This window comes from Hippocampus bargibanti, linkage group LG04 (assembly GCF_051943395.1).
Source record: "Hippocampus bargibanti isolate YZ-2025 linkage group LG04, ASM5194339v1, whole genome shotgun sequence".
Classification (NCBI taxonomy): domain Eukaryota; kingdom Metazoa; phylum Chordata; class Actinopteri; order Syngnathiformes; family Syngnathidae; genus Hippocampus; species Hippocampus bargibanti.
This window is the reverse complement of record NC_142737.1, coordinates 8988113-9012833: the sequence shown is the minus strand read 5'-3', so window position 1 is coordinate 9012833 and position 24721 is coordinate 8988113. Positions and strand designations below refer to the sequence as shown.

At 40.0% G+C, this 24721-nt stretch overlaps 2 protein-coding genes across 8 annotated transcripts; both read right to left on the bottom strand.

Moving 5' to 3' along the window:
- Nucleotides 1-383: 383 nt before the first annotated feature.
- nim1ka (NIM1 serine/threonine protein kinase a) lies at nt 384-14329 on the bottom strand. 6 transcript variants are annotated; one of them, XM_088993862.1, is made up of 8 exons: nt 14219-14329; nt 11524-11645; nt 7189-7250; nt 5148-5463; nt 4419-4531; nt 4102-4223; nt 3852-3998; nt 384-2795 (listed from the first exon to the last, which is right to left on the bottom strand). In XM_088993862.1, the coding sequence occupies exons 4-8, from the start codon at nt 5405-5407 to the stop codon at nt 2040-2042; spliced, it is 1398 nt and encodes a 465-aa protein (XP_088849988.1). In that variant the 5' UTR covers nt 5408-5463; nt 7189-7250; nt 11524-11645; nt 14219-14329; the 3' UTR covers nt 384-2039. The 6 variants fall into 6 exon arrangements, with proteins under 6 accessions (XP_088849988.1, XP_088849989.1, XP_088849993.1 ...); XM_088993863.1 differs by having other exon boundaries at nt 5148-5423; XM_088993867.1 differs by lacking the exon at nt 11524-11645 and having other exon boundaries at nt 5148-5423; nt 14219-14310.
- Nucleotides 14330-15668: 1339 nt separating this feature from the next.
- zbtb35 (zinc finger and BTB domain containing 35) lies at nt 15669-23474 on the bottom strand. 2 transcript variants are annotated; one of them, XM_088993859.1, is made up of 9 exons: nt 23338-23474; nt 21567-21702; nt 21309-21410; nt 21035-21179; nt 20035-20143; nt 18937-19122; nt 18464-18839; nt 18250-18380; nt 15669-16495 (listed from the first exon to the last, which is right to left on the bottom strand). In XM_088993859.1, exons 2-9 carry the CDS (start codon nt 21682-21684, stop codon nt 15968-15970), a joined length of 1695 nt encoding a protein of 564 aa, XP_088849985.1. In that variant the 5' UTR covers nt 21685-21702; nt 23338-23474; the 3' UTR covers nt 15669-15967. The 2 variants fall into 2 exon arrangements, with proteins under 2 accessions (XP_088849985.1, XP_088849986.1); XM_088993860.1 differs by lacking the exon at nt 23338-23474 and adding an exon at nt 23098-23295.
- Nucleotides 23475-24721: the final 1247 nt, after the last annotated feature.

Sequence of the window (24721 nt, the reverse complement as noted above, 5' to 3'; positions counted from 1 at the left end):
TGGGAAATGGAGGCCTTCCAGCGCTCTCAGCATTCCAATTAGAACTCCCAATTACGATCGAAAAGCAGAGACATACACATATGTTTGTTACATTTGATATTCATAATCTGCTACTCGAAATTAATGATGTCAAATAAAATAAAAAGGCAAAAAAGATGACACCCTGTAATATGCCCACACTGTAATATGCCCACACTGTGAAGCTTTTTTTTCACATATGCATTAACCCTAACCCTAACCCTTGACAACAGTGAATTAAAAGCAGAGTCAAAACAAATTACAAGTAATTTATTGGCTTTTCCAAAACTTTGGACAATCTCATAGAGATACATCAGGTATGATAGCAATTAAGCGTCTCTGAAGACATTGCAAACTGAAAGCTGAAAACTGAAAACACACTCTACTGTGACATGATTATTATTACGGAATGTTTTGTGCTACATAATGCCAAAAGTCAAGTGTCAGCTACATTCACCCATTCAAAATGAACCAAAATCTTTGATGAAATGCATACCTGTCAAGTTGTATGGATTTGGCGTAATTTGTACAAGTGAGCAGTGATTTTTAAATGCGTACGACGCACATTTTCCTTCCATTGTTTTTTTTTTTCCTCGTGTTTTGTCAGTTCTAGCAACAAGACAAGGAACCGAATTGGTCTGCAGCCATTTCATTGCGAGAATCTCGCGTTGCTATTAGCGTCTGTTGCTTCCGGTCACGTGACTGCACATGCACTTCCGCCGAAATTTGTGACAATTTTTTGCTTCATTTTACATTCGCTATATTAAATGTAAGATTAGTCACCATTTTGTAAGGGCATATGGCATTTCAGTAATACCTTGACTTACGAACTTAATTGGTTCCCAGACAGTGCCTAAGCTGAAAAGTGTGTATCCCAAAAATGAATTTCCCATAGGAAACCATTAAAATAAGAATAATCCGTTCCGAGGTTCCCATAAAACAATCTTCTTTCTAATTGGCTAAGCCTTAAAACTACACAAAATATACCTTATTTTATGTATCATAAATGTGCTATGGTATTATCATTAAAGAAATAAACTGTACAGTATAATAAAGTCGTTTTATTTACCTTTGTGATGGTCATTGATGGCTTGATGTAATGGAGTGGCCGCTTTCATCAGCATTAAACACATGATGAGGACCGTAGCCTTCTTCTTTCACCATCTTGACGAATGATCCCTTGTAGGTGCTTTCTCTGCGATCATTTGGCCTAGTTCATCATCAATTGTGTTCTTTTTAGCTTTTTGCATCAAGTGTACAGATGGCTTTTTTAGCTTTGCAGTCTCCACTCTGCCATGAACTATCAAAGTTGAAACTGTCGTCTGCCTGTCTCTTTAATGTTTAAACCACCCCCACTCACTGCTGCGTTCTTAACCAATCACGTGGCTTTAACCGAAGACTGGGGGCGGGGAATAGAGGACAAAACCGTCGGCTGCCATTTTCTTGTTAGGAGAACGGGCTCGTTCGTGAACGACACATCACTCATTGTGGCAGCTCCGTGTGTATCCCGAAAAATAGTTCGTAAACCAATGTAAAAATGTCATAAATTTAACGTTTGTCAACTGAAAGGTTCGGAAACCAAGGGGTTCGTAAACCGAGGTATCACTGTATTTGTAATCAAACCTCTGAAGATGGAAGACACTAATTCGCTGTGGCGACCTCTGAAGGGAAAAGCCGAAAGGAAAAGAAGATATGGCATTATTATATATTATATATGTAAGATTGTCAACCGCCTCGAGTTGACAGGTATGGAAATCATTCTTTTCAAATCATGTGGATTAGATCAAGTCTGAGTCAAAAATAAATTAGGTACAGTAATTAATTCCACATTCTCAGAGATTTCACCAGCTAAAGGGAAAATATAAAAATAAGAAATCAGATTTTCTATTTTCCGATTGGGGTAATGTACCACAATTTTAAGTGACTGTCTTAACTAACTGCCGGACATTTTTGTTCCCTAACCATAATGCATCTCTCCAAATGTGGACAACGCTGAATCTAAAATTTGATCTAGCTTCATGTCACAGGATCATACAGAGTTTGGATGTGTGTCGTAAACTGCGGTACGCCTTGAGGCGCTCTTTTTTCATCGCTTTTGGTCCAGCTGCCTGCTTGACCGTTGGTATGCTCTCGAGTGCGCGTCTCCTGTGAGCTCCATGCAGCAGGATTCTATACACCCCCGTGATGGAACTCCTGCAGTCCTTTCCTTGATTGTTCAGGATGTGTTCCGAGGTGATGCCAAGTGTCCCTAATGCTGAAATGACTTCCATCTCCTCCAGTCCTAACTCTGATGGATCATTCTCAGCGAGGTGAGACGGTTCCAGCTTGAAGGGTTCCATGGGCCGCGGGAAATCAACATGATGCATCCAGTCGCTGCCCATCACCTGTTCTACGGAGCAGCGGTCAGCCGGTAAGGGTTGGAGAATCGCCCGGATCAGCTTCTGGCATGTTTCCGGCAACCAAGCAGGCAGCGTGAAGGCACCTTCCAGGATGCAGCGCTTGAGTTTAGCCACAGTATCCGCCCTGAACGGCATGGTGCCCGTCACCATGAAGAACAGCATCACTCCCAGGGCCCAGATGTCCACAAACACACCCACGTAGTTTTCATCCCGGAAGAGCTCGGGGGCAGCGTAAGGCGGGGAGCCGCAAAAAGTGTTGAGCATTTCGTCTCGGCGGCTCATCGTGCTGAAGCCGAAGTCACCAACCTTGATGCAAGAGCTGCTGGTGTAGAAGACGTTTTCGGCTTTCAGGTCCCGGTGAATGATGTTGTTTTCGTGCTGTTGGCCCCCCCCAAAAAAAACAACAACGGGTGGATGAAATATTTAGTCAATGATCACGCAATGAGGAGCAAGCATCAACTAGAAAAGCATGGAGTAGGCAGCTTTCAGCAAGTGTTCTCTTGAGCCTTGCTTTTTGTTGTTGTTGTTGTTTTTGTGTCGTCTTTGTTTTTTTGTTACTTTGTGATGTTGTGCGTTGTGTGGAATGGATGCGGATTGTTTTTCAGCATTTTTGGCCACGACATTCATCGAGGAGACTGTGCTGAGCCGTTCCGCCTTCTCGGTAACACAATGCTGTATGCCATGCATATTAGTATATTTGACAATAAAGCTAGCTTTGACTTTGATATGCCAGCACTGTTTTTGATTGGGAGGAATATCGGTGCCATTTGACTTATCGCTGGACAGCTCTGGGGCGATTGTGCTTTTTTGCGCCTGTAATGGGTAGCATTTTCACAAGCCCGCTTTGTTCAGCGGACAGGTTGGTGCTGTTGCACAGTCTGCGGCCGGATGGATGCATGGCGTGAGGAGCCCGCGATGAGAAGAAAGGAGTGTTAGCGCAGAGCGCAGATGTAGAACTGTCGCGCCTTGGAATTGAAGCGGATCTACGCAGGACAGGAGACATGCATGTTCCACCCTGATGTCCTTGATCTACTGTTGAAAAGGAGGCTTTGATCTTCTCTTTCATCTAGAACTGTTTCATGCACAAATAGGGTGCAGAAAGTGCTTAAGATTGAATGACTGTCTTTTGTGTTGTCACATGATTTGTTATTTTGTGTTTTGACTTCAAAATGGTGGCGTGAGAGTGGCTGCCTTGACAGCAGATCTGTATTTTGTTTTTCTACTTCTTCCTTTCCTCTTACTTTAATCACTTTGTTGCTGTGAAATGTAAATGTCCCCGCTGAGAGACTAATAAAGCTAATGTTGGGGTAATTCGCTATACGAACATCTTTAAACATCTTTTTGCATCGTTTGTTTACGTTTTGGACCATTAGCTAATCCAACCCAATTTAATCCACACTCGGATAGCAAGATTTCCACATGTATGATACCAACCATGTGTTTCACGGCAGACAGAATTTGAGCAAAAACAATTTTGCTGTCTGCGTCAGAGAGTTTCCCTTCCGTTGTGATTTTGCTGTAGAGCTCCCCACCGCCGGCGTACTCCAACACCAGGTGTAACCGTGACAATGTCTCCACCACCTCGGGATTTGAAAAAGAGGGCAAAAGATGATCACAGTTTGAATGCCGAATACCTCTGAAGATATAAACACGTCAATTTAAAAATTGCAAGTGAGTTCTAAACCTCATAGAGGCGTATGATGTTTGGGTGATGTAGTTGCTCCATGCTGGAGATTTCCCTGGACAACAGACGCTGGGTCTTTTGATCCAGCTTGGTTTTGTCAAGGATTTTGATGGCTACTTTGTCTGGTGATGTCAAGAAAAAAATGGCAATAAAGACACAGGGTTGTAAAAGGACGAAGGCTGGGCGATATGAAGTTTTTCGAAATCGGAACATTCAAAGTATTCATACCAAAATAAGGACGATATCAGTCACAGGCCAATGCAATAATTTCATCAATGGGGCAAAATCATGAATGCCATTATTATTAACCACTGTACCTTTTGTGAGTGCGTGGATACCCAGTTTGACATGGGAAAAATTTCCACATCCGATCTCTCCTCGAATTTTGTAGAAGCTGATTCTTCTGCCCACTGTAAGTTCACGGACCACCCTGTTGCCAAACCACAAAACAACAAATGGAGTAAAAATCATGGTGGCAAGCACAGGTGTCAAAGTTATGGCCCAGGAGCCAAATCTGGCCCGACACATTATTTTACTTTGCCCACGAAAGCAAATCAAGCATGTCAAGTGCCATGATGCTTGTTAAAGTCCGAAACAAAATTTCAAATTGTCGCATGTAAACCACAATAACAGTCTTTTTTTTTAACTTCAAATTTGAAAACTAGTTACCGTATTTTCTGGTGTATAAGGTGCACCAGAGTATAAGGCGCACCCCCAATGAAAGGTGTATTTTCAAACTTTCCACATATAAGGCACACCGGGCTATAAGGCCTCAGTATTACTTCACAAATAAGGCGCACCTGTGTATAAGACGCAGGGTCATTTTTTAAGAAAATTAAGGCTTTGGGTGCGGTTTACACATTGGAAAATACTGTATTAATTAATTTCTTGTGTGTTCTGTATGTAGTATGTGGAGGGGATGGTTTCCTCAAATTCATAAAAGCCCAGAGAAGAAACCATAACTACAATGTGGCCCGAGGCAAAAAATGAGTTTGATACCCTTGGTGTAGAGAGAAAGTCAAGGGGAAAAAAAATCTGAGCCTCACCTCTCATCTTGGCACATATCCAGGTTGAGCCTCTCCAGCGGAGTAAGACGACGGACGGCGACACCTTCGTCATCCGTGTTGATGTCGGAGCTGTCCTGGGTGCAGTCCTTCTGCCCGTGAGCATCGACCGCTGAGTCTCCGACAGAACTTACGACAGAATCCTCAACGGACTCCCCGGTGTCGCACTCCGTGGCTGCGGCGGCCCCGGCCTCCGCTTCGGCCCCCTCTGGGCTACTCTCTGAGGGGCAGACGGCGGTCATCCTGCCAACGGACGCCCTGGGTGGGGAGGGAGGGGGACGAGCTTACCTCATGGCAGCTGATGAAACAAACCGTTTCAGTTTTATATTGCACTTGAGGACAATAATGTCAGAAACAGTTGTCGTTATTTCAATTCAAGGGTATTCTCTGCTGCGCCTTTATGAAGTTGGAATTTACTAATGCAAAAATGGGATTATAAAAGACATATTTTCCGGTGTATAAGACGCACACAAAAGCCTTTATTTTATTGAAAAGATGACCCTGCACCTTATACGCAGGTGCGCATTTTATGTGAAGTATACCATTCATTGGGGGTTCGCCTTATACTCAGTTTGCCTTATACTCAGATGCGCCTTATACACCGGAAAATACGGTACATTACAATGACACTCGGTTTCAGAGGTATTAACACTAAATAATACAAAGTGTAATCTGATCAATAGGTTGCGCCCTATGATTAATAATAATAATAATAATAATAATAATAATAATAATAATAATAATAATAATAATAATAATAATAATAACACATTACATTTTAAGCGCCTTTCAAAGCTCTCAAGGACACTTTACAGTCACAGACAAGCATAGGTACTATAATAAAATACAATCACGAATAGAATGCAGTAAATAAAATACAATTATAAATAGAAACAAGAGAGAGAGCTACACAGAAAATGTCATTTATTTTGAGATGGAGGTTGCTCCAATTTCACAAGCAATTTTCTCACTTGTGTCTAGGAAAATGCATCAAGTTAATTTGCTCCTGGCTAATTAGCTTAACTCATTCACTGCCATTAACAAATTCATTTGGGAATTAAAAATATGACATGGAGGGCCATTCCAGAATTTGTTTGGGTTTTGGTTTTTCTTGTGGAAGGTAACACGCTGGTCAGACCCCTGGCAATGTTTTTCCCGCCCACAAGGAGACAGCATTTGCCTTTTGGACAGCCGGCCGCCCCAATTTCAAGCTCAGACCCATATAACTGAGTGATTAACTATTTTTTTTTCTGATGAAAGAAGAGAGTCTAAGGTTTCTTACGCTACATTGAATGTTTATGTAGTCGTAAAACTCAATATTCTGTGGGTCCTGCAATTTGAGAGAAAATGACAAAAACCCTGGCACTGGAGTGGACACATTTTTGCATACCGTCTGGTAGTGAATGAGTTAAAAAAAATCAAAATAAGCTTGAATACGTCCATTAATAATCATTAGAGACATGGTATTTGATCTTTTATTTTCTAAAATTTGGTAAAATTCCTGAAAAAAAAAATGTTTTATGCCTGCATTTTTTTTCCGTTTATCTTGATGCCTTTTTTTAAAGCGATATCTTAAGGAAGATGCTTCAGGCTCACAAGGCTAAAACCAGACAAATAAGTCGGTTTGGTTAAATCCTAGTAAGTAAGTAATAAGTACAATAAGTACCTAGTAATAAAAGAAGAATAAGTACAATGCAACAAATCTGGAGTGGACACATTTTTGCTCACGTTTGGCAGTGAATGAGTTAATTACTCTACAGACTCGGTGTGAAGTCATATTTAACCGTTATCAACTGACAAACAACATAAAAACAAATACAAGTAAAACCATGGCTTCTCGTTGGATTTTGAGCTTCCCACTCCAATATCATACACATATACATACATACATACAGCTGTTGTTAAAGCGCTATATAAATTAATATGTATTGTATTGTATAATACAATCTGTATGTTTATAGAACAACATTGAACAACGATGGACGAGAAAATGTTGCAAACGGTATGAAAAAAAAACCCTTACCTTGAGCTTTATGTGCCATTCGCATGTGAATCGTGTCAGTGTCCAAATCCAAATGTCTGGCCCTAAAAAAAAAAAAAAAAGTTGTCAAATTAATAAAAATGTTCACACTCCCAAAGTGTTAGCAGCACTTTTCCTTTTAATTTTAAATTAAAAAATAAATAATAAGTATTTATAATCAAGATGAGTCAGCGACAGACGGTCAGTCGTAACCTTTGCTTCGTGGGCGAAGAACCTGGAGACAGGCGAGAGTTAAGAGTCATCCACAATAGAGGCATTGACCAAAGAGGTCAGTGTGGCTTAAAATGGGCTCATTTGAGTGTCCGGGGGTTTAAATATAACACAGATTGAAGACGAGGTTGAGAGGGGATGGGCGGGGGGGACGGAGTAGGGGAGGGTGTAGCAAAAAGATGGAACAGATGATAGTGTCAGCGCTGTGGACATTTATTTTCACGATTGGGAACAAATCCAAAACCGTGAAGTCAGGATTTTAATTTGTAATCCAGACATTAATGGTAATTAGAGATCAGCGCTGGTGTGAAGGTGTGGTTGACACCGTCCAACGTCAACAGCGGGCTAAGGTTGCTATGAGAGCCAGAACAAACAAAAGATACGACTTAACTAGCCTCTTGTTTACACACTCCGTTAGGGGAAATTCATCATGTGATACAATTAAAATACAAGTCAAAGACCATTGCTGGTTCCGACACAAAATTAAGGTGAGACATTGTTTTTTCCCCATCATCTTGATCTGGAATTGAGGCTTAGTGCTTTGGAGAATGACTGGAAAAAAAAGATGTGAGAGCAGATCGACTACCCAGGCAAGCTCAGGTTTGTTTCGATGACAATTTCTGAGTTCCTCACTTGGTGCTCTTTGCTTGGTTTCGGCTAAGTGGAGACATTCGAGATCCCCAGTGACTTGTTTTGGGTATAAACAGTCAATACAATTCAAACTGTGACCATCTTAAGAGTCGCATTGTCAAGGCCTGCAAAGCCTTCTCTGCTGGCTAATTATATTTTATCAATGAATTCTTATTAAATAATTCCACATTGTCTTTCAGCTTCCTTTAATTACTTTTCCATTGTTGCGCTGCTTCCAGATATGTGTTTTTGTGCTTAAGCATGTAACCAAACACATTTCAGCTATCATTTGTAACCAGGGTCAGAAATATACATGAACGCCTTCACAATCAGTTTTGCGGGCCCTGTCGCATGAAATGTGTCAATCAAACTGTTGCTATAGCCAATCAGATTTCGAGATGGCAACCCAAAAGGGGTATCAACGTCAGAGAACTGCTCTGATCACAAGCCGCTAGTGACAAGAGCCTACTGGCCAGAGCTAGCACACTATCGGTAGCGGGCTGCATAAGCAAATATAGTGTGTTGATTTAATAGCAGTTTTGACAACCCACAATGGCTGAAAGAGAATAAATTGATTTGGTTGCAGATTTACTGGTAAAGCCATTTTCAAGACGGAAAACATCATTAACATTATTAAGATAGGTCGGTCAGTTATTAAACTGGGTGATAGCACCCTCTAATGGACTTGTAGTAAATCACACCACACTTTTTTTCAGTCTGGATTGATTCAGACGTAGCACTATTGAAGGCGATAAATTCCACTGCTTCAGAGGTCTAAAATTCACCAATCCGTGTACAGTAAAACACACGGATCAAAACAGACAATTTACACAACCATCTATTTAAAATGCCATATACTTGATGAAAACAACAAAATGTATTGTTTGTTTGCTACATGAGTCGTGGAAAAAGACAAGATAAAGGGAGATTCTCTCATTCATCTCCATATTAAAATGAGCCCATGTTACAACTGTGCCACAAAAATCAAAGGGTCTTTTTTTAGATGCTCAGTCTCTCCGCAATCAAACACCGCGGATGAATATTTCAGCATTGATCTCAAGCAACCCGACAAAGGACATGAAAAGAGAATAACCGGCCTTTTGTGTGTGTAAATATAAAGAACTAAAAAGGAGCTTGGGGGAAATGAGATGTTCTTGAGGATTGCCACTATTAAGACAAAAAAAGGAATATGAGGGTGGGTGTATTTTTGCAATAATGGTTTCAAATAGCACTCCACACACCCGCTGCATGCAGATGAGGAGCATTCTCCGTGCCGTCCGGTGCTCGATCCCTCCGAAACAACAGGTTGCTTGGCAAGGGTGTTTGCCTTTGTCAAGCTGAGGACCCAATGCCCACCATTAGGGAGTGTGTCAAGAAAGAGAGCACACAGCGCCATGTTTGTCGTCGCACGTCGCTGCATTTAACCGCAGCGTTTTTCTTTTTTAACGTTAAATATAGCAGATGGTGGATTAGTGCAAACCAACAAAGCATCCGGGATGTGATGTTGAAATCCACAACTCCATTCAAACGAGCATTAGTGAAAGAGATGCAAGTGGCGCTGATTTTGATGCAAAACAAGGTTTCACTTTCACCATTGCAATGGATATTAAAAATAGATTGAATCAAAAAAAAGTGTTTTGGGGACTCGTCAAAAAGAAGATTTGAGAAACATGTTCAATGATAATGACGAATAAAATCAAAACAGTAAAGAAAGTAAAACGGCTACCAGTCCAGCACATACTGTACCTCTGCTGAAATTGAACTTTATTTTGCTCAATTATCAAGAAATTTCTGGCAGAAAATCTGCATTAACTCATTCACTGCCATTTCCGAATTTATTCGGGAATTGAAAATATGACGTGGAGCTCCATTCCCGAATTTGTTCAGGTTTTGGTTTTTCTTCCGGGGCCAGGGGGCGTGCGATAAAGGGCTGGTCAGACCGATGGCAATGTTTTTTCCCCTCCACGAAAGGACAGCATTTGCCATCTGTACAGCCGCCCTCATTTCAAGCTCAGATAACCCCAGACCCATGTCATTTAGGAATGAACTCTAGAGAGTCTAAGGTTTCTTACGTTGCATTGAATGTTTATGCAGTCCTAAAACTCAATATTCTGTGGGTCCTGGAATTTGCCTGAAAACAACAAAAAACCCTGGCACTGGAGTGGACATATTTTTGCACTTGTCTGGCAGTGAATGAGTTAATAGAAAAATCACCAACTGATTATAACAATTCGACAAATTCCCACCATGCCGGTCACATGTAAACATGTCATGGTTAATTGGTTGTAATTGGTTCCCAGAAAGTGTGTGTAAAGTGAAAAGTGTGTCTTCCAAACATTCATTTCCCATAGGAACCATTAATAATGAGAATAAACCGTTTCCAGGTCACTATAAAAAATAAATTTCTACTAAATAAGCCTTAAAACTACACAAAATACCTTGTTTTATGTATTATAAATGTGCTATTGTATTGTCATGCAAGAAATAAACTGTACTGTATATTAAAGTTGTTTTATTTACCTTTGTGATGGTCAGTGATGTAGTTGCCTCTTGATGATATCCAAATGAAGTTGCCATGCTTTCTCGCCGATAATACCCTCACTCACTGTCCCCTGCTAGCTGCTTTTTGTTAATCCAAATCAACAGAAGTTTTTCAACCTCTTCTATTGCCTGAGACTGTTGCTTAGACAACACAGAAACACCCCTAGCCACACATAGCAATGGCCGACTTAGCATACTGGTACTGGGACGCTAAGTCACACAGACGCACACCTTGTTCGTGTTTCTCGATGATCTCCTTCTTCTGCTCGACCGTCATTTTCTTTTGTGTCCTCTTTGGCTTAACACTAGCCTGTGGTGGGGTCTTTTTCGGTCCCAAAAGAGTAACCACCAAACCACCAAAAAACAAACCACGTCTGCACTGAGTGCACTCAAAGAAAGTGGGTGCGGAAAACTAGTCCGGCAGCCACTGCGGCGCTGTTCGGCCATGTGGTTTGGTGTTCTTCCGCCAAAAAGTAGTCCGCCAGCCATTGTGGCGCTCCGTGTGTTTCTCGAAAACCAGTTTGTTTGCCAAGATTGTATTCTTGCGAATTTAATGTACGTAAAGTGAAAAGTTTGTTAGCTAAAGCGTTCGTAAGCCGAGGTATCACTGTAACCCGAATTTGGATGCAAAACAGAACCCTGTAACTAACCTACACGAAAGCAAAAGTCATAATTAGAGTCGAAATTTGTTTGAAGAATTTTTCTCTGTCAAAAACACAAAATAAATGACCAAAAAAAATCTATGCCGTTGTGCAAAGTACAGGAGTCAATTTCACACCAAACTGTCTCAAAAACTAATGTCTGCAGCAGATTTTATGATAAAGGATTCTGTAATATACCTTCCGACTGACTGCAAACGTTTCTGACGACCACTTGTGATGGCACACAAATAGTGTCCACTTGTCCTTCATCAGCCAAGAAGGGCTCCTTACTCACCAGGTGATTTGTTTGAGGTTCCCCCGAGGGGGGTTTGCGCGGTGCTGCTGAACACACTGCTGGCATCAGCAGCCTCTTCACACACTTCAACAATGGAAAACACTAGAGCCCATCCGTCGCAGCTGTGGATCAAAAAAGAAGCAGAGTTTCCATTTCAGCCTAATGTTCCATTTGTATTATTTTGCTTTCATTCCCTCTGTGTAAATTGGATCTGTTTTTGCGCCAGTGTACTTTTAGCAATCATTCCAATATTTCCACACCACAGGTATGCATCTGGGTGTAAAGGAAACACACACGCATTTGGATGCTGAATAAGTGCACTTGAGTAAATATAGACACCAAAGTGCTCTTGCTAGCACACACATGCAGCAGGCGCTCTTAATGCCAAAGCTCCTTGTTGTGTTAATTGAAATGCACGGACGACAAAGGTTGAGAGCTCAGAGGTGCAACAATGGAGACTTCACAGAAGGGGAAGGAAAGCCCCTTTGGAATCCATAGTGACACGTCAAGCTACACGGTGAGCAATGACACTGAAGCATTTGCAAGAACTATCTTGTGCAAAAAAAGTGACCCTCGAACTTAGCAAGGCAGTGCAGCAACATCTAGCATCCATTTGGACATGAGAGACTTCTGTGCTTGCATGTCATGCATTCAAAAGGTTTTGAATCAAACAACAAACGGAAATATACTTGGCAAACCATACAGTGCAGAAAAAAAAACTGAATATGAACCACATGTGATACCATATTTTCCAGTGTATAAGGCACACCGGAGTATAAGGCGTGTATTTTCAAACTTTTTCCGTATATCAGGCGCACCTTCAATGAATGAAAAAAAGTTTTCCAAATATAATATACAAATATATAAAAGGCACACCACATTATAAGGTGCTACAGTAGAGGCTGGGGTTATGCACTACTTATTTTACAGTGTGGTGCGCAACACAAAAATATACATCTATTGCGATGCGTATGTGGAACTGTCGCGGGTTGGAATTGAAGCGGATTTATGTGGGACAGGAGATGTGAGACAATCTCTTTTAGTCAATGGATGCTACAGCCGCGTGTTTGCTTTCAACATTTAGCTTGTAGTCGACGTGCACATTCCACTATGATGTCCCTGATCCACTGGTGAAGAGACGCTTTGATCATCTCCTCTTTCATGTGGAAATGCTTTGTGTTTTTTTTTTTGTTCTTGTCTTGTTTTGTGTTTTCTTTGGTCACTTTGTGTTGTTGTGCGTCGTGTGGAACGGATATGGATTGTTGTTCAGCATTTTTGGCTACAACATTCATCAAGGAGGAGACTGTGCTGAGCGGTTGCGCCTTTTCGGCAGCATGAATATGCCAATACTGTTTTTGAATGGGAGGAATGTCGATACCATTCGACTGACATCGCTGGACAGCTCTGGGGCCATTGTGCTTTTTTGCACCTGTAATGGGCAGCATCTTCACAGCCCCGCTTTGTTCAGCGGAAAGGTTGATGCTGTTGGACAGTTTGCAGCTGGATTGGATTGGATTTGCCTTTATTAGTCTCGCAGTGGAGGAAATTAACATTTGCACATCGACTACAACCTAAATGTTGAAAGCAAACACGCAGCTGTAGCATCCATTGACGAAAAGAGATTGTTTTACATCTCCTGTCCCTTATAAATCCGCTTCAATTCCAAACCGCGACAGTTGACTTCAAGACGGCGCCGCGAGAGTGGCTGCCTTTCCAGCAGCTCATGTATTTTGTTTTTCTACTTTAATTCCTTTCATAACTTTGCTGCTGTGAAATGTAAATTTCTCCACTGCAAGACTAATAAAGGCAAATCCAATCCAATCTCATATTACATATTACATTGACATGCAGGTCACCACATTCAGGCAATAATTTTATTGGGGTGGGAGGGTGATTTGAATCCTAACATATCTGAGAAAAAAGTACTGGAAATAAGTTTCACATTGTAGATGTGTGTCTTAAATATGGTCAGAAATGCCTTGCTGGTTCTGACCGAACACCAATGATTGTATAGGAAGTCATAATCAAGGTAAGGACTTTTTAGTCCTCTTCAACTCTTCTTGTGATTAAAAAATAAAAACTATAAATACTTGTCGTGTTTTATTGTGGAATTATACTTGACAAAAGAGGACACTGAGTGGCATCCATTTCAAAATGAAATCAACAGGTTTTACAGGTGTCAGACCAGCTTCTTGAATCATTTACATGTCGACTCTTGTAAACTTAGAAAACAGACATCGATTAATGTTTTCTAATATTTTCAGTATTTCTGGCGAATTAGAATAAAATAAAAATAAAGCGAACATTTTTATTATGAAGTCTGTTGAAGCCTCCGGGGAAGCAACAGGTGCCGGAGACCAACTGTTCCCACCAAGGTAGCTTGAAAATCACTCTGATCCGCAATTAGATTAGTGTGCGTGTGCCAGGTGATGATGCATACAAGTCGATTACATATTCTGTGGTAAAAAAAAATACGACAGGCGGCTTGTCAACGTCTTCAGTATTTAAAAAAAATAATAAAGATTAATTGATTTCACGCAGTGTGACAACACGCATCAAAGTACATTACTATTGCGCCCGGTGAGTCAACTGTTAGCACCCACACGCAGTGGCCGTTGCCCGTGTGTCTCCAGTGCTTCTACTCAAAACACAAACAATCGGGTCAATTCGTGATCGTTCCACAAAAAGCGGTTACCTTAATGTATTTGTTTGGGAAAGCTCCACTGGATTTCCCGAAGAATCATTTTGCCGTCCGGGTGGTGACATTGGGTGCCGCGGCTGCAACCAACCCGGGTTGATTCTGTTGCCAAGGGGAAATTGTTTTGAGCGGCTGCCGGGTGAGCCAATCAGAGCAAACTTCCGGAATGTGTCAAGGGCGTATTTTTTTGCGTTCGACCAATAAGGATGGCTGAATTGTCAGGAGGCAGTCTCTGCTGATGTAGGGAATTAAAACAAACGCCACCAATCTTTGATTAAAAACATTACATCTGATTATCATTATACATTACTCACATTGGAAACATTTGTGTACTGCTGCAAATGATCTAAATTCACCCACTTTTATTTATTAATCACCAGAGTATGTTTTACTACTTCCCTTTCCTCTTCCTTTCATCACTTTGGTCCTGTGAAATTTAAATTTCTCCACTGCGAGACTCATAAAGGCTAATCGATAAAGCATCTTGTTCATATATTAATATATCATTGTTCATATATCATATATTAATCGATAAAGCATACTGTTCAATGCGCTTTCTCGATGAGATGGCAGGAGGTATCGTAAACGTTTTGGATTCACCGTTGCCCTTCATTTACCAGGCGCCGAGATCACATTGAGACCAGATTATTATTTCAGTAAAGTGATACCTTGGTTTACAAACCTGGTTCCCAGACACTGTGTAAGGCGAGAAGTGTGTATTCCCAAAAATAATTTCCCATAGGAAACCATTAAAATGAGAATAATCCGTTCCCAGGTCCCCATAAAACAATTTTCTACTTTCTAACCCTTAAAACTACACAAAATATACATTCTTTTATGTATAATAAATGTGCTATGGTATTATAATTAAAGAAATAAACGATGATCCCTTGTAGGTGCTTTCTCTGTTTCTAGTTCATCAATTGTGTTCTGTTTAGCTGGGTTGATAGCTTTTTGCATGAAGTATACCGATGGCTTGTGTGGGTTGTTTGTGGAGCCTGATTGATGGGATATTTTAAAGTTCAAAGTTGAAAATCTCTCACTGTCGTCTGCCTGTCTCTTTAATGTTTAAACCACCTCACTGCTGCGTTCTTGACCAAGCACGTAGCTTTAACCAAAGACTGGGGGCGGGGAATAGAGGAAAAAAAAAAAAGTTGGCAGCCATTTTGTTTTTGGAGAACGGCTTCACTCTCTCTATCTGTAAACCCCACCCCCCCCCACACTGCTGCGTTCTTGACCAATCACGTGGCTTTAACCGAAGACTGGGCGCGGGGAATAGAGGAATAAAAGCAGTCGGCTGCCATTTTGTTGTTAGAAGAACGGGCTCATTTGCGAACGACACATCACTCATTGAGGCAGCGCTGTGTGTATCCCCAAAAAAGTTCGTATGACAATTTTGTTTGGTTGTATGTCAAAAGTGTGGGAAAGAAACTCTTATGAATTTGAGTATATCAGTTTTATTTCTACAAAAAAAATGTTTGTTATAGCTTGAAAAAAACTGCAGCATAATCACTGAGAAATACTAAGATGTAAAGCAAAATCTTTTTACCAGGTTAGGAAAAAAAAGCTGAAAATGAATATCACTCAAAGCTCCAATTGTGATAAGATGCCAGCTTTTAAATAAATACAACAGGGCGAATCAACAATAGGCCAGTTGTCAGAGTTCGAGGGGTAAGAACACGATCGCTAAAAAAAAAATGGGAAATTGGAATTCATCATCCTTCATGCGTTGTTCAACTCATGCTTTCATACGACCACAGCTTGTACGGTTTCCTCCATGTTCATCATCTCTTCCTCCAACTCAACTTCCACCTGAGGGTGGGCCTCCTGCTGCTCGTCCATTTCGTTGGAGGACACGCGCACCATCTGGATCCGGACGCCGGCCTGTTTCAGTCTCTCCACATCTTCCTCGCACATGTCGGCCACGCCTCCGTCCTCCACCACCATCGTGGCCGTCTCCTCCATTTCCATCACTTCGATCGGGTTCACCGTGATGTTTTCTACCTGGATGCCATCTTCCAGCAGCACGGTTTCCGTAGCCCCGATGGTCTGCGTGGTGATGGTGAGCGCCGCCGTCGCCGTGTCGTCGGTGATGGCCAGTTCGTCCATTGACTTTTCATCCTCGATGGAGTGAACATCTTTGAGGTGCGCCTTAAGCTCTTGGGGGTCCGTGAACCACAAGTCACACATGGTGCAGTGGTTGGGCTTATCTCCCGTGTGGCTCACGAGATGATCTTTGAATTGGTCCCAGCTGTTGAACACACTGCTGCATACCTAGTGAACAGGGACAACAGGGTACACGGAAACTGCATATTAGGTTAATTCTTACAAACAATTTGTGAAAAACACTACCTCATCAACTTTTGTTTGTGTTTCTAAAGGTGGCACTGATCAGGGATTCCAGCCAAGGGAAATTAAAATAGAGGAAAATGAAATATTGACATATGTATTTACATAATGATACAAATACCATTTAACATGTTTTCGAGGTTTTTAACCAACTTTGGTCATCCCCCATCAGGTCTTATTCAAGCTAGAGAGCATGCCGACTCAAGTACATTTTGCATTCGGATCATCTTATCACCCTTCAAAACCAATATTCTCGCGCTTGTATATGGAACTAAAAGAACTTTTAAGTGAAAGTAGAAAATATCACTTGGGTGGAAAACAAATAGCAGAATTCCACTAAACAGCGGACGTCTGGGATCCCTGACTGATGCAATTGCATTGATTTGCACCATGTTGACATTTTATTTTGAAAAGAAGGGTACCTGAAATACTATGTGCAATCAACCAAACCATTCATTGACATTTCCAAATTTATTCTGGAATTTAAAAACAGGACATGGAGTGCCATGTTACAGCTTCAACTGTTCTTAAAGCGCTTTATAAATCAATCTGTAATGTATTATGAACAGCCACCCCCATTTCACACTCAGATAACTCCAGACCCCTATAACTTAGGAATTAACTTTTTATTTGATGAAAGAAGAGTCTAAAACTCAATGTTCTCTGGGTGCTGCAATTTGAGCGAAAATAAGAAAAATCCTGGCACTGGAGTGGACACATTTTTGCACACAGTTTGACAGTGAATCAGTTAAAAAAAATCAAAATAAGCTTGAATATGTCCATTTATAATCGTTAGAGACAGCTTTATGTATCCCTAAATGTATTAATGTTGATTTCAATTTTTTTTAACCTTTTCAAACACATTAGGGGGAGGGCAGACAAAGAGCTGCACTTGTAATTTATAACTATGACGCTTCAGGGGGTTATTTGCTGCTGAACCTAACCCTTAATTTAGAAAAATGGCTAAATATATTCCATATTTAATTATGATATTGTCATAATTATGAAAAAACGCAGATTAAGAATCAAAAGGGAAAAAAAAATCCTGAAAAGTTTAGTGAGATTGATTTAAAAAAATAAATAAACAAAAGTTAAAAAATGTTTTTACCATGACCAAGAAAAATGTAAAAATATTTTGTGATACAGATTTTTACTAATAAATAAACAAATAAATAAATGTACAAGATTTGTTTGGCCGTGTTATTTGAACTCACTTCCTCCCAACATTTGTAACATCGATTTTCTTCCCACCTTCAAGTCCCATCTCAAAACCCACCTATTTAAAATTGCCTTTTCTGTGTATCTCTCTCTTGTTTCTATTTCTAATTGTATTTTATTTATTGCATTTTATTTGTGATTGTATTTTATTTATTATAGTACCTATGCAAATTGATATATAATTATAATTGTATTTTATTTATTGCATTCTATTTGTGATTGTATTTTATTTATTATAGTACCTATGCTTGTCTGTGACTAAAGTGTCCTCGAGAGCTTTGAAAGACGCTTCAAATATAATGTATTATTATTAATTATTATTATTATTATTGTTATTAGTATTATTATTATTATGCTTATGATATGATGATGATTATTATTATTATTATTATTATAAGTAACAATGCAACAAATCTAAGGCTCCATCTTCACTTATGTGGGATCTCAATGTGGGGTAGTACCTGGCATTCATAGAGTTTCTTGCGTCCTTTCTTGGCTCCAGCTCCGTTTTGACAGGCCGCCATATGACACTTCAGCGTGCTGTTCCTCGCAAAGCGTTCATGACAGTCAGGACATTCGTACGGTTTTTCACCTACAGATTCCACGCAGAAAAGCAAGCAATGTAACACAAAGTCACGAAACGTCAACATTATTGACAACCCATTTCTGCCTCACCCGTATGCTTTCGTAGATGCTCCTTAAAGTGTCCAACGTGGTCAAAATGCTTCTTACAGTACTCGCAAACATGAACTCTCTTTGGGGTTTTTTGGTTCTGAGCCTGCTCCTCCGCATCAAAATGGAAGGAGGTCAGGTGCTGATTCAAGGCGCCCTCTCGCGTGTACGCTTTGCCGCAATGGCTGCACACATGCGGCTTCTTCAGCAGACCGAGGTGCGTTTTCATGTGCTGCTTGAGGTGGTAGTACAACTTGAAGGTTCGGTTGCATTTGCTACACCGGAACGCGTTGTCCACTTGAGAAATTTGGACTTCCACCACTTCCACATTCTCCAGTACCTTGGAGGCTGTCACCGTTTCTTCCTGATAGAGGACTTCCTGTACCAATATCAACAAAGCATCTTCATAATGATCACAATGATCATTATAGCGGAAATGACGACATCGCTGCTGGACAAAATGAAGCTCAACGCACCTCTTCGATGTCTCCCTTCTTAATGACCTGGAGTGAAGGTTCCCCCTGCTGATACTTGCTGGTGATGTCTGCAAGCAGAGCCAACGCGGAGTCGTTTGATTGGGCGTTTTTTGCGGCGTCCACCACCTCCTCCAGCCCCGAGTCCTCCACCTCGATGGCACCGTCAGCTAGCATCTCGATCTCCACCTGCGACAACATACATCTTGTTAACCAACTTCATACCATTTCAGCGTTTAGAAATTAATTGCACAAAAAGTGGTACAGTGATACCTCGGTTTACGAACCAGCTTGGCTTACGAACTTTTCGGTTCGCGAACGTTAAATTTATGACAATTTTACCTTGGCATACGAACTTTTTTTGTGCACGGAGCTGCCTCAATGAATGATGTGTCAAAATGGCAGCCAACTGTTTTTGTCCTCTATTCCCCGCCCCCAGTCTTCGGTTAAAGCCACGTGATTAGTCAAGAATGCAGCAGTGAGGAGAGGTGGTTAAACATTAAAGAGACAGGCAGACGACAGTGAGAGTTTCAACAGAGTGTAGACTGCAAGGTTAAAATATCCCATCAATCAGGCTACACAAACAATTCGCACAAGCCATCTGTACACTTGATTAAAAAAGCTATCAAACCAGCTAAACAGAACACAATTGATGAGGAAAAAGGTAAAATTATCGCAGAGAAAACACCTCCAAGGGATCATTCCTCAAGATGGTGAAAGAAGAAGGCCATGTTCCTCATCAAGTGTTCAATGCTGATGAAACCGGCCACTCCATTCCAGCAAGTCATCAACGCCCATCACAAAGGTAAATAAAACGACATTATTATATAGTAGTGTTTTTTTCTTTAATTATAATACCATAACACATTTATTATACATAAAATAAGGTATATTTTGTGTAGTTTTAAGGCTAAGAAAATTAGAAAGTAGAAAATTATGTTTTATGGGGACCAGGGAAAGGATTATTCTCATTTTAATGGTTTCCTATGGGAAATACATTTTTGGGATACACACTTTTCGCCTTACACACTCTGTCTGGGAACCAATTAAGTTCGTAAGCCAATGTATCACTGTAACTCTTGACAATTAAAGGACACGAACCGGTTCCCCTTCCACCGTGGGTAGGGCTTCTGTGATGACACAAGATGTCTCTGCAATCTTCCTCTTTTTGTTGTTGCTCTTTGGCATGACTGAAGAATTGTCATTTATCCTGCAAGAAAACAAGCTCGTTTGATCTTGTGAACTCAACAACAAAGTTAACGAATCACTGGTTTTCAAATTTGAAGTCAGAAATAATGACAGTTATTATAGTTTACATACGACAATTTCAAAGTTTGGTTCCAACACCATGAAATTTCACGTTTGATTTCGCGGGCCGAATAAAATGAGCGCTGTACAAACCAATATCTATGAAGCGTTGTATAAACCAATATCTATGTATTATTGCATTGTATTTTGGACAGCCGCCCTCATTTCAAGCTCATATAACTCCAGACCGATATAATTTAGGAATTAACTCTTTTTTCCTGAGGAAAAAAAAGATTCTAACATTTCTTACGCTGCATTGAATGTTTATGTAGTCCCAAAACTCAATATTTCGTGCGTCCTAGAATTCAAGTGACAATGACAAAATCCCTGGCAATGGTGTGGCAATGAATGAGTTTAAAAAAATCCAAATAATCTTGAATATGTCCATTATTAATCATCACAGATGGCTTTGTATATCCCTAAATGTATTTTTGATGTTGATTTTTTTTTTACCCTTTTCAAACAAATTTGGGGTAGGGGGACTAAGAGCTGCACTTGTAATTTATAACTATGGCGCTTCAGGGGTGTTATCTGTTGCTGAACCTAACCCTTAATTCAGAAATATGAAGAAATACATTGAATATGTAATTATTAGTTTCATTATTGTGAAAAAATGTAGATTAAGAATCAAAAGGAAAAAAAATCCTGAAATGTTTAGCGATATTCTTAAAAATAAATAAATGGTAAAAATGTTTTTACCATGACCAAAAAATACATATAGAAATCATTACTGATACTGATTTTTTAAAATAAATAAATAGATGAGTGAATGAATTAGTTCATCAAGTCTCACTTGTTTGCGAGAGCCTTTATGGCTTCCTGCATCTGGAGGTATTCCGCAGCCTTCCAGACGTCAAAGGCTTCTTCTTTACACGCTACGGCTAACGTGGCCGTGTACGTGAACTCCATCAGTTGCCTGAATGCCATGTTACTCACTCCTGAAAAAGAACAAGAACTTGACAGTGGTCGTTCATTTTTAAGAATTTTATTTTCATATTTCCCATCAGATTAAAAAGATTTACAACAAATAGACACAAGCGATATTTGCAAAGTATCAAAAAGCGAACCTTCGATCTCCACCAGCGGTTCCTGTGTAAAATCTTGGAAAAAATTGTGAAAAAATTGACTGCAGGCTGCCAACACCGCCTTATGTGCACGAAACTGGTGCCCTAAAGGAAAGACACTTGTTTAGGACATTGCAGCAGCACAAACTTTAAGACTTGCATGACACAGTTATTTATTTTAAGTCATATGGAAATCATTGTTGACCACTTGGGCCTGCAATGAAATTTCAACCACAAAGGATGTATCCATGATTCACCCACCATCTACAATCAAAGTGATATCTGTGAACTGATCCAATTGTCGCTGTTCATTCAGTTTGTCCATCATGACTTTATAGTGAGCAGGGAACTCACTGCCACTGATGACTTCAGCCGCCATTATTCACCAAATTCTTTCCTATTAGGAAAAAAATAAACACATTCATGTAGGAAAATTAAAAAAAAATCACCTAAATTGGAATATCTATAGACAGGATCTCAATGTGTAACAGTCCTACTTGACTTGCACAATGGAGTACAGTGAGACCTCAACTTACAAACACCTTATCTTACAAACTTTTCGTCTTACAAATGTCAAATTTATGAAAATTAAACCTTATAATAAGCACTATTTTCATAATACACACCCACCACGGCTGGCGGAGTGATCTTCGGCGGAAGCACACGACCGAACAGCACCAGAGGTTAAGTTAACAACAGTCCCTATGGAAGGTGACTCTCCTTCCATAAGCCATCAACAACCATCAAAAAGGTAAATAAAACTTTATTTTACAGCCCAGTTTATTTCTTTAATTACAGTACTCATGTAATGCGCCTCTCTTTCCAAACAGCAATTCCCTTTGACCTCCAACGCCATTCCATCAAGCCATCAAAAATGTAAATAAAGTGACTTTATGATACAATGCAGTGTATTTCTTTCATTATAATACAATAACACATTTATTATACATAGAATAAGGTATGTTGTGTGTAGTTGTAAGGCTTATTTAGTTGAAAAGTATATTTTATGGAAACCCAGGAACGGATTATTCCCATTTTAATGGTTTCCTATGGGTATTTTTTTTTTTATAGATACACACTTTTCATCTTACACACTCTGTCTGGGAATCAATTAAGTTCGTAAGTTGAGGTCTCACTGTATTTATTTTTTGTATAAGATGTTATTATTTCTACTGTACTTTCATTTGAAAATTGATATGTGAACGTTGTCACAATGGGCATCTATTTTTCCAACTGTGGATCAAGATACGACGTAGAAAAACAGACACAGTTAAAATCCATCACGGCGGCGATCCAAAATGATTTATTTAGATCAGGGGACTTAAAGATGTAAAGAAAGGGAGCAGTAACCAAAACAACATTGGGAAAAGCAGTGAGCATATAAACGTTAATAAGAGGGAAATTATTGTGTGTATAATTATTTGTATGATTTTTAAATCGCGCGACTACATTTACCACCTGTTTAGGTCACCTACCAGAATATGCGTAGTATTTATATACTGTCCCGCGATAAGAAATACGGTTAAGTGGAATGGTATACAAACAAACGAGACCCTGGTCGTAAATCAGGAAAGTGTTGTTTCCACAGGGGTTAAAAAATATCGGATTAAACTTAAAACTAGACTATTTAAAACCTGTGTGTCTTGGCTGTCAAGAGACAAGAAGGATTTAATTATGGCGCGACATATTTAATACCACCGTGCTAGTATGACAGCACTTTCACGTTAGCGCGGCCGAATACAAAACAACATCCAAGTAACTTTCCATAATAAGATCATCCAAATGGACTCACCTGTGTGCAACTCGTTTATGCCATCATCCCCGTAACTGCCCATGGTCAAAATAACCATCGTGCACCAGCTAAGTATTCAGGATAACATGCACAGGCCCCTTAGCATGCTCGACATTTTGCGTTTGACAATCAGCATTACGTCATCAAACCGCGCATTAAAATGCACTTTTTCCCGGACACACATTCCGATTCCGACCGCCACAGATCACAACACGCGACGAAACGCATCGTTAAGCATACCTCGGGGGTCGTTTATGGTGCTTTAGAGAATTCTTTGTCGGTGATCATTCCTTCGACGCATGTAGCGCTGGCTATGCTTGTCTCCCTTGCTCCAAAAAGGGCGGTCGTTGGACGCAAAGGCCTCCGATTCCCAGAAGCATTTGCGGCCTTAAAGGACGCCTCGTTGCTTGGCGACAACTTTGTATTGTTTACCTTGAATGAATCAAATCGAGATGCTAGATTTGACCCACCGTTAATTTGCTGACTGCTTAGTTTTTAAACCAACAAACCGTGTTGAGCGTAAAACATTAACCAGTTCTTCCATTTTTTAAATCTGCTAATCTCCAGTAGTCTGTTAAGGGCAGCAGAGAGAAATGTTTCAATGAAAACACTTTCATATTCTAACATTATCTGTTGCCTATTCAGCTTATTATTGGATATCCTATGGTTGTAATCAGCTTCCACATGTAAATGATATTAAAGGTTTTTAAGGTGTACAGTTGTTGAGATTCTTGATAATTTTGAAAGTTGCTATATTTCTATTATTTCTCATAGTCACATATTACACATAACAACATGACATTCTAATACTTTTTTTTTGACGAAAGATTAATGTTAGTGCGGCCCGCATGATTGATATGAATAAAACTTGTGTGTGGAGCTGAACAAGAAGGCAAAAGAAGCCATGTTTAGTTCATGTTCAATATTTTCTTTGTTAAGAAAGTTAAAGGTTAAAGAACTGTGAATACAGACATTTGAAACTTTATTAAAATAATTAGTTATAATGAGTTTTTTTCAGTCCTCTGTATCTGCCTTATGATCATTATAATTATTTTATTTATTTATTACTGGTTAATTTATTTGTTATTCATTTTTCCATTTAATTAATTTTTTGTGTGTTAAAAATAAAGATTTTGAGAACATTGGAATGTTTTATCTGTGATTTTCTTGTGGAAATCCTGATGCGGCCCAGCCTCACCCAGACTCTGCCTCCAGCGGCCCCCGGGTAAATTGTGTTTGAGACCCCTGCTTTAAACCAAAGGCCGGTGTCTCTGATGAGCAGAGGGGCTTTTTTCAAGGTATGAGAAAGCACTGACGTCGAACAAATGGCCACAGATGTGCTGAATGTGATGCTTGTTTGGTCAATGTGGCCTGTGCGATGCCAACCTTTGTCAATGAGTGACATTCAAATTCAGGAGTTATCTTGTTCTGGCATGGAAAGCTTGGATCATGTCATGCACTGCTGTCTCTTTTATTCTCATTGGACTAATCTCTTTTATGATCCAAATAAACTCAGACAAGAACTTTGATTGTCTGTGCAGGAAAGTTGCATAATTTTACACCAAGTGTCCTCGTTCACCTTCTAATCAGTTACACTGGGTCAACTTGAGTGATACGCAATACT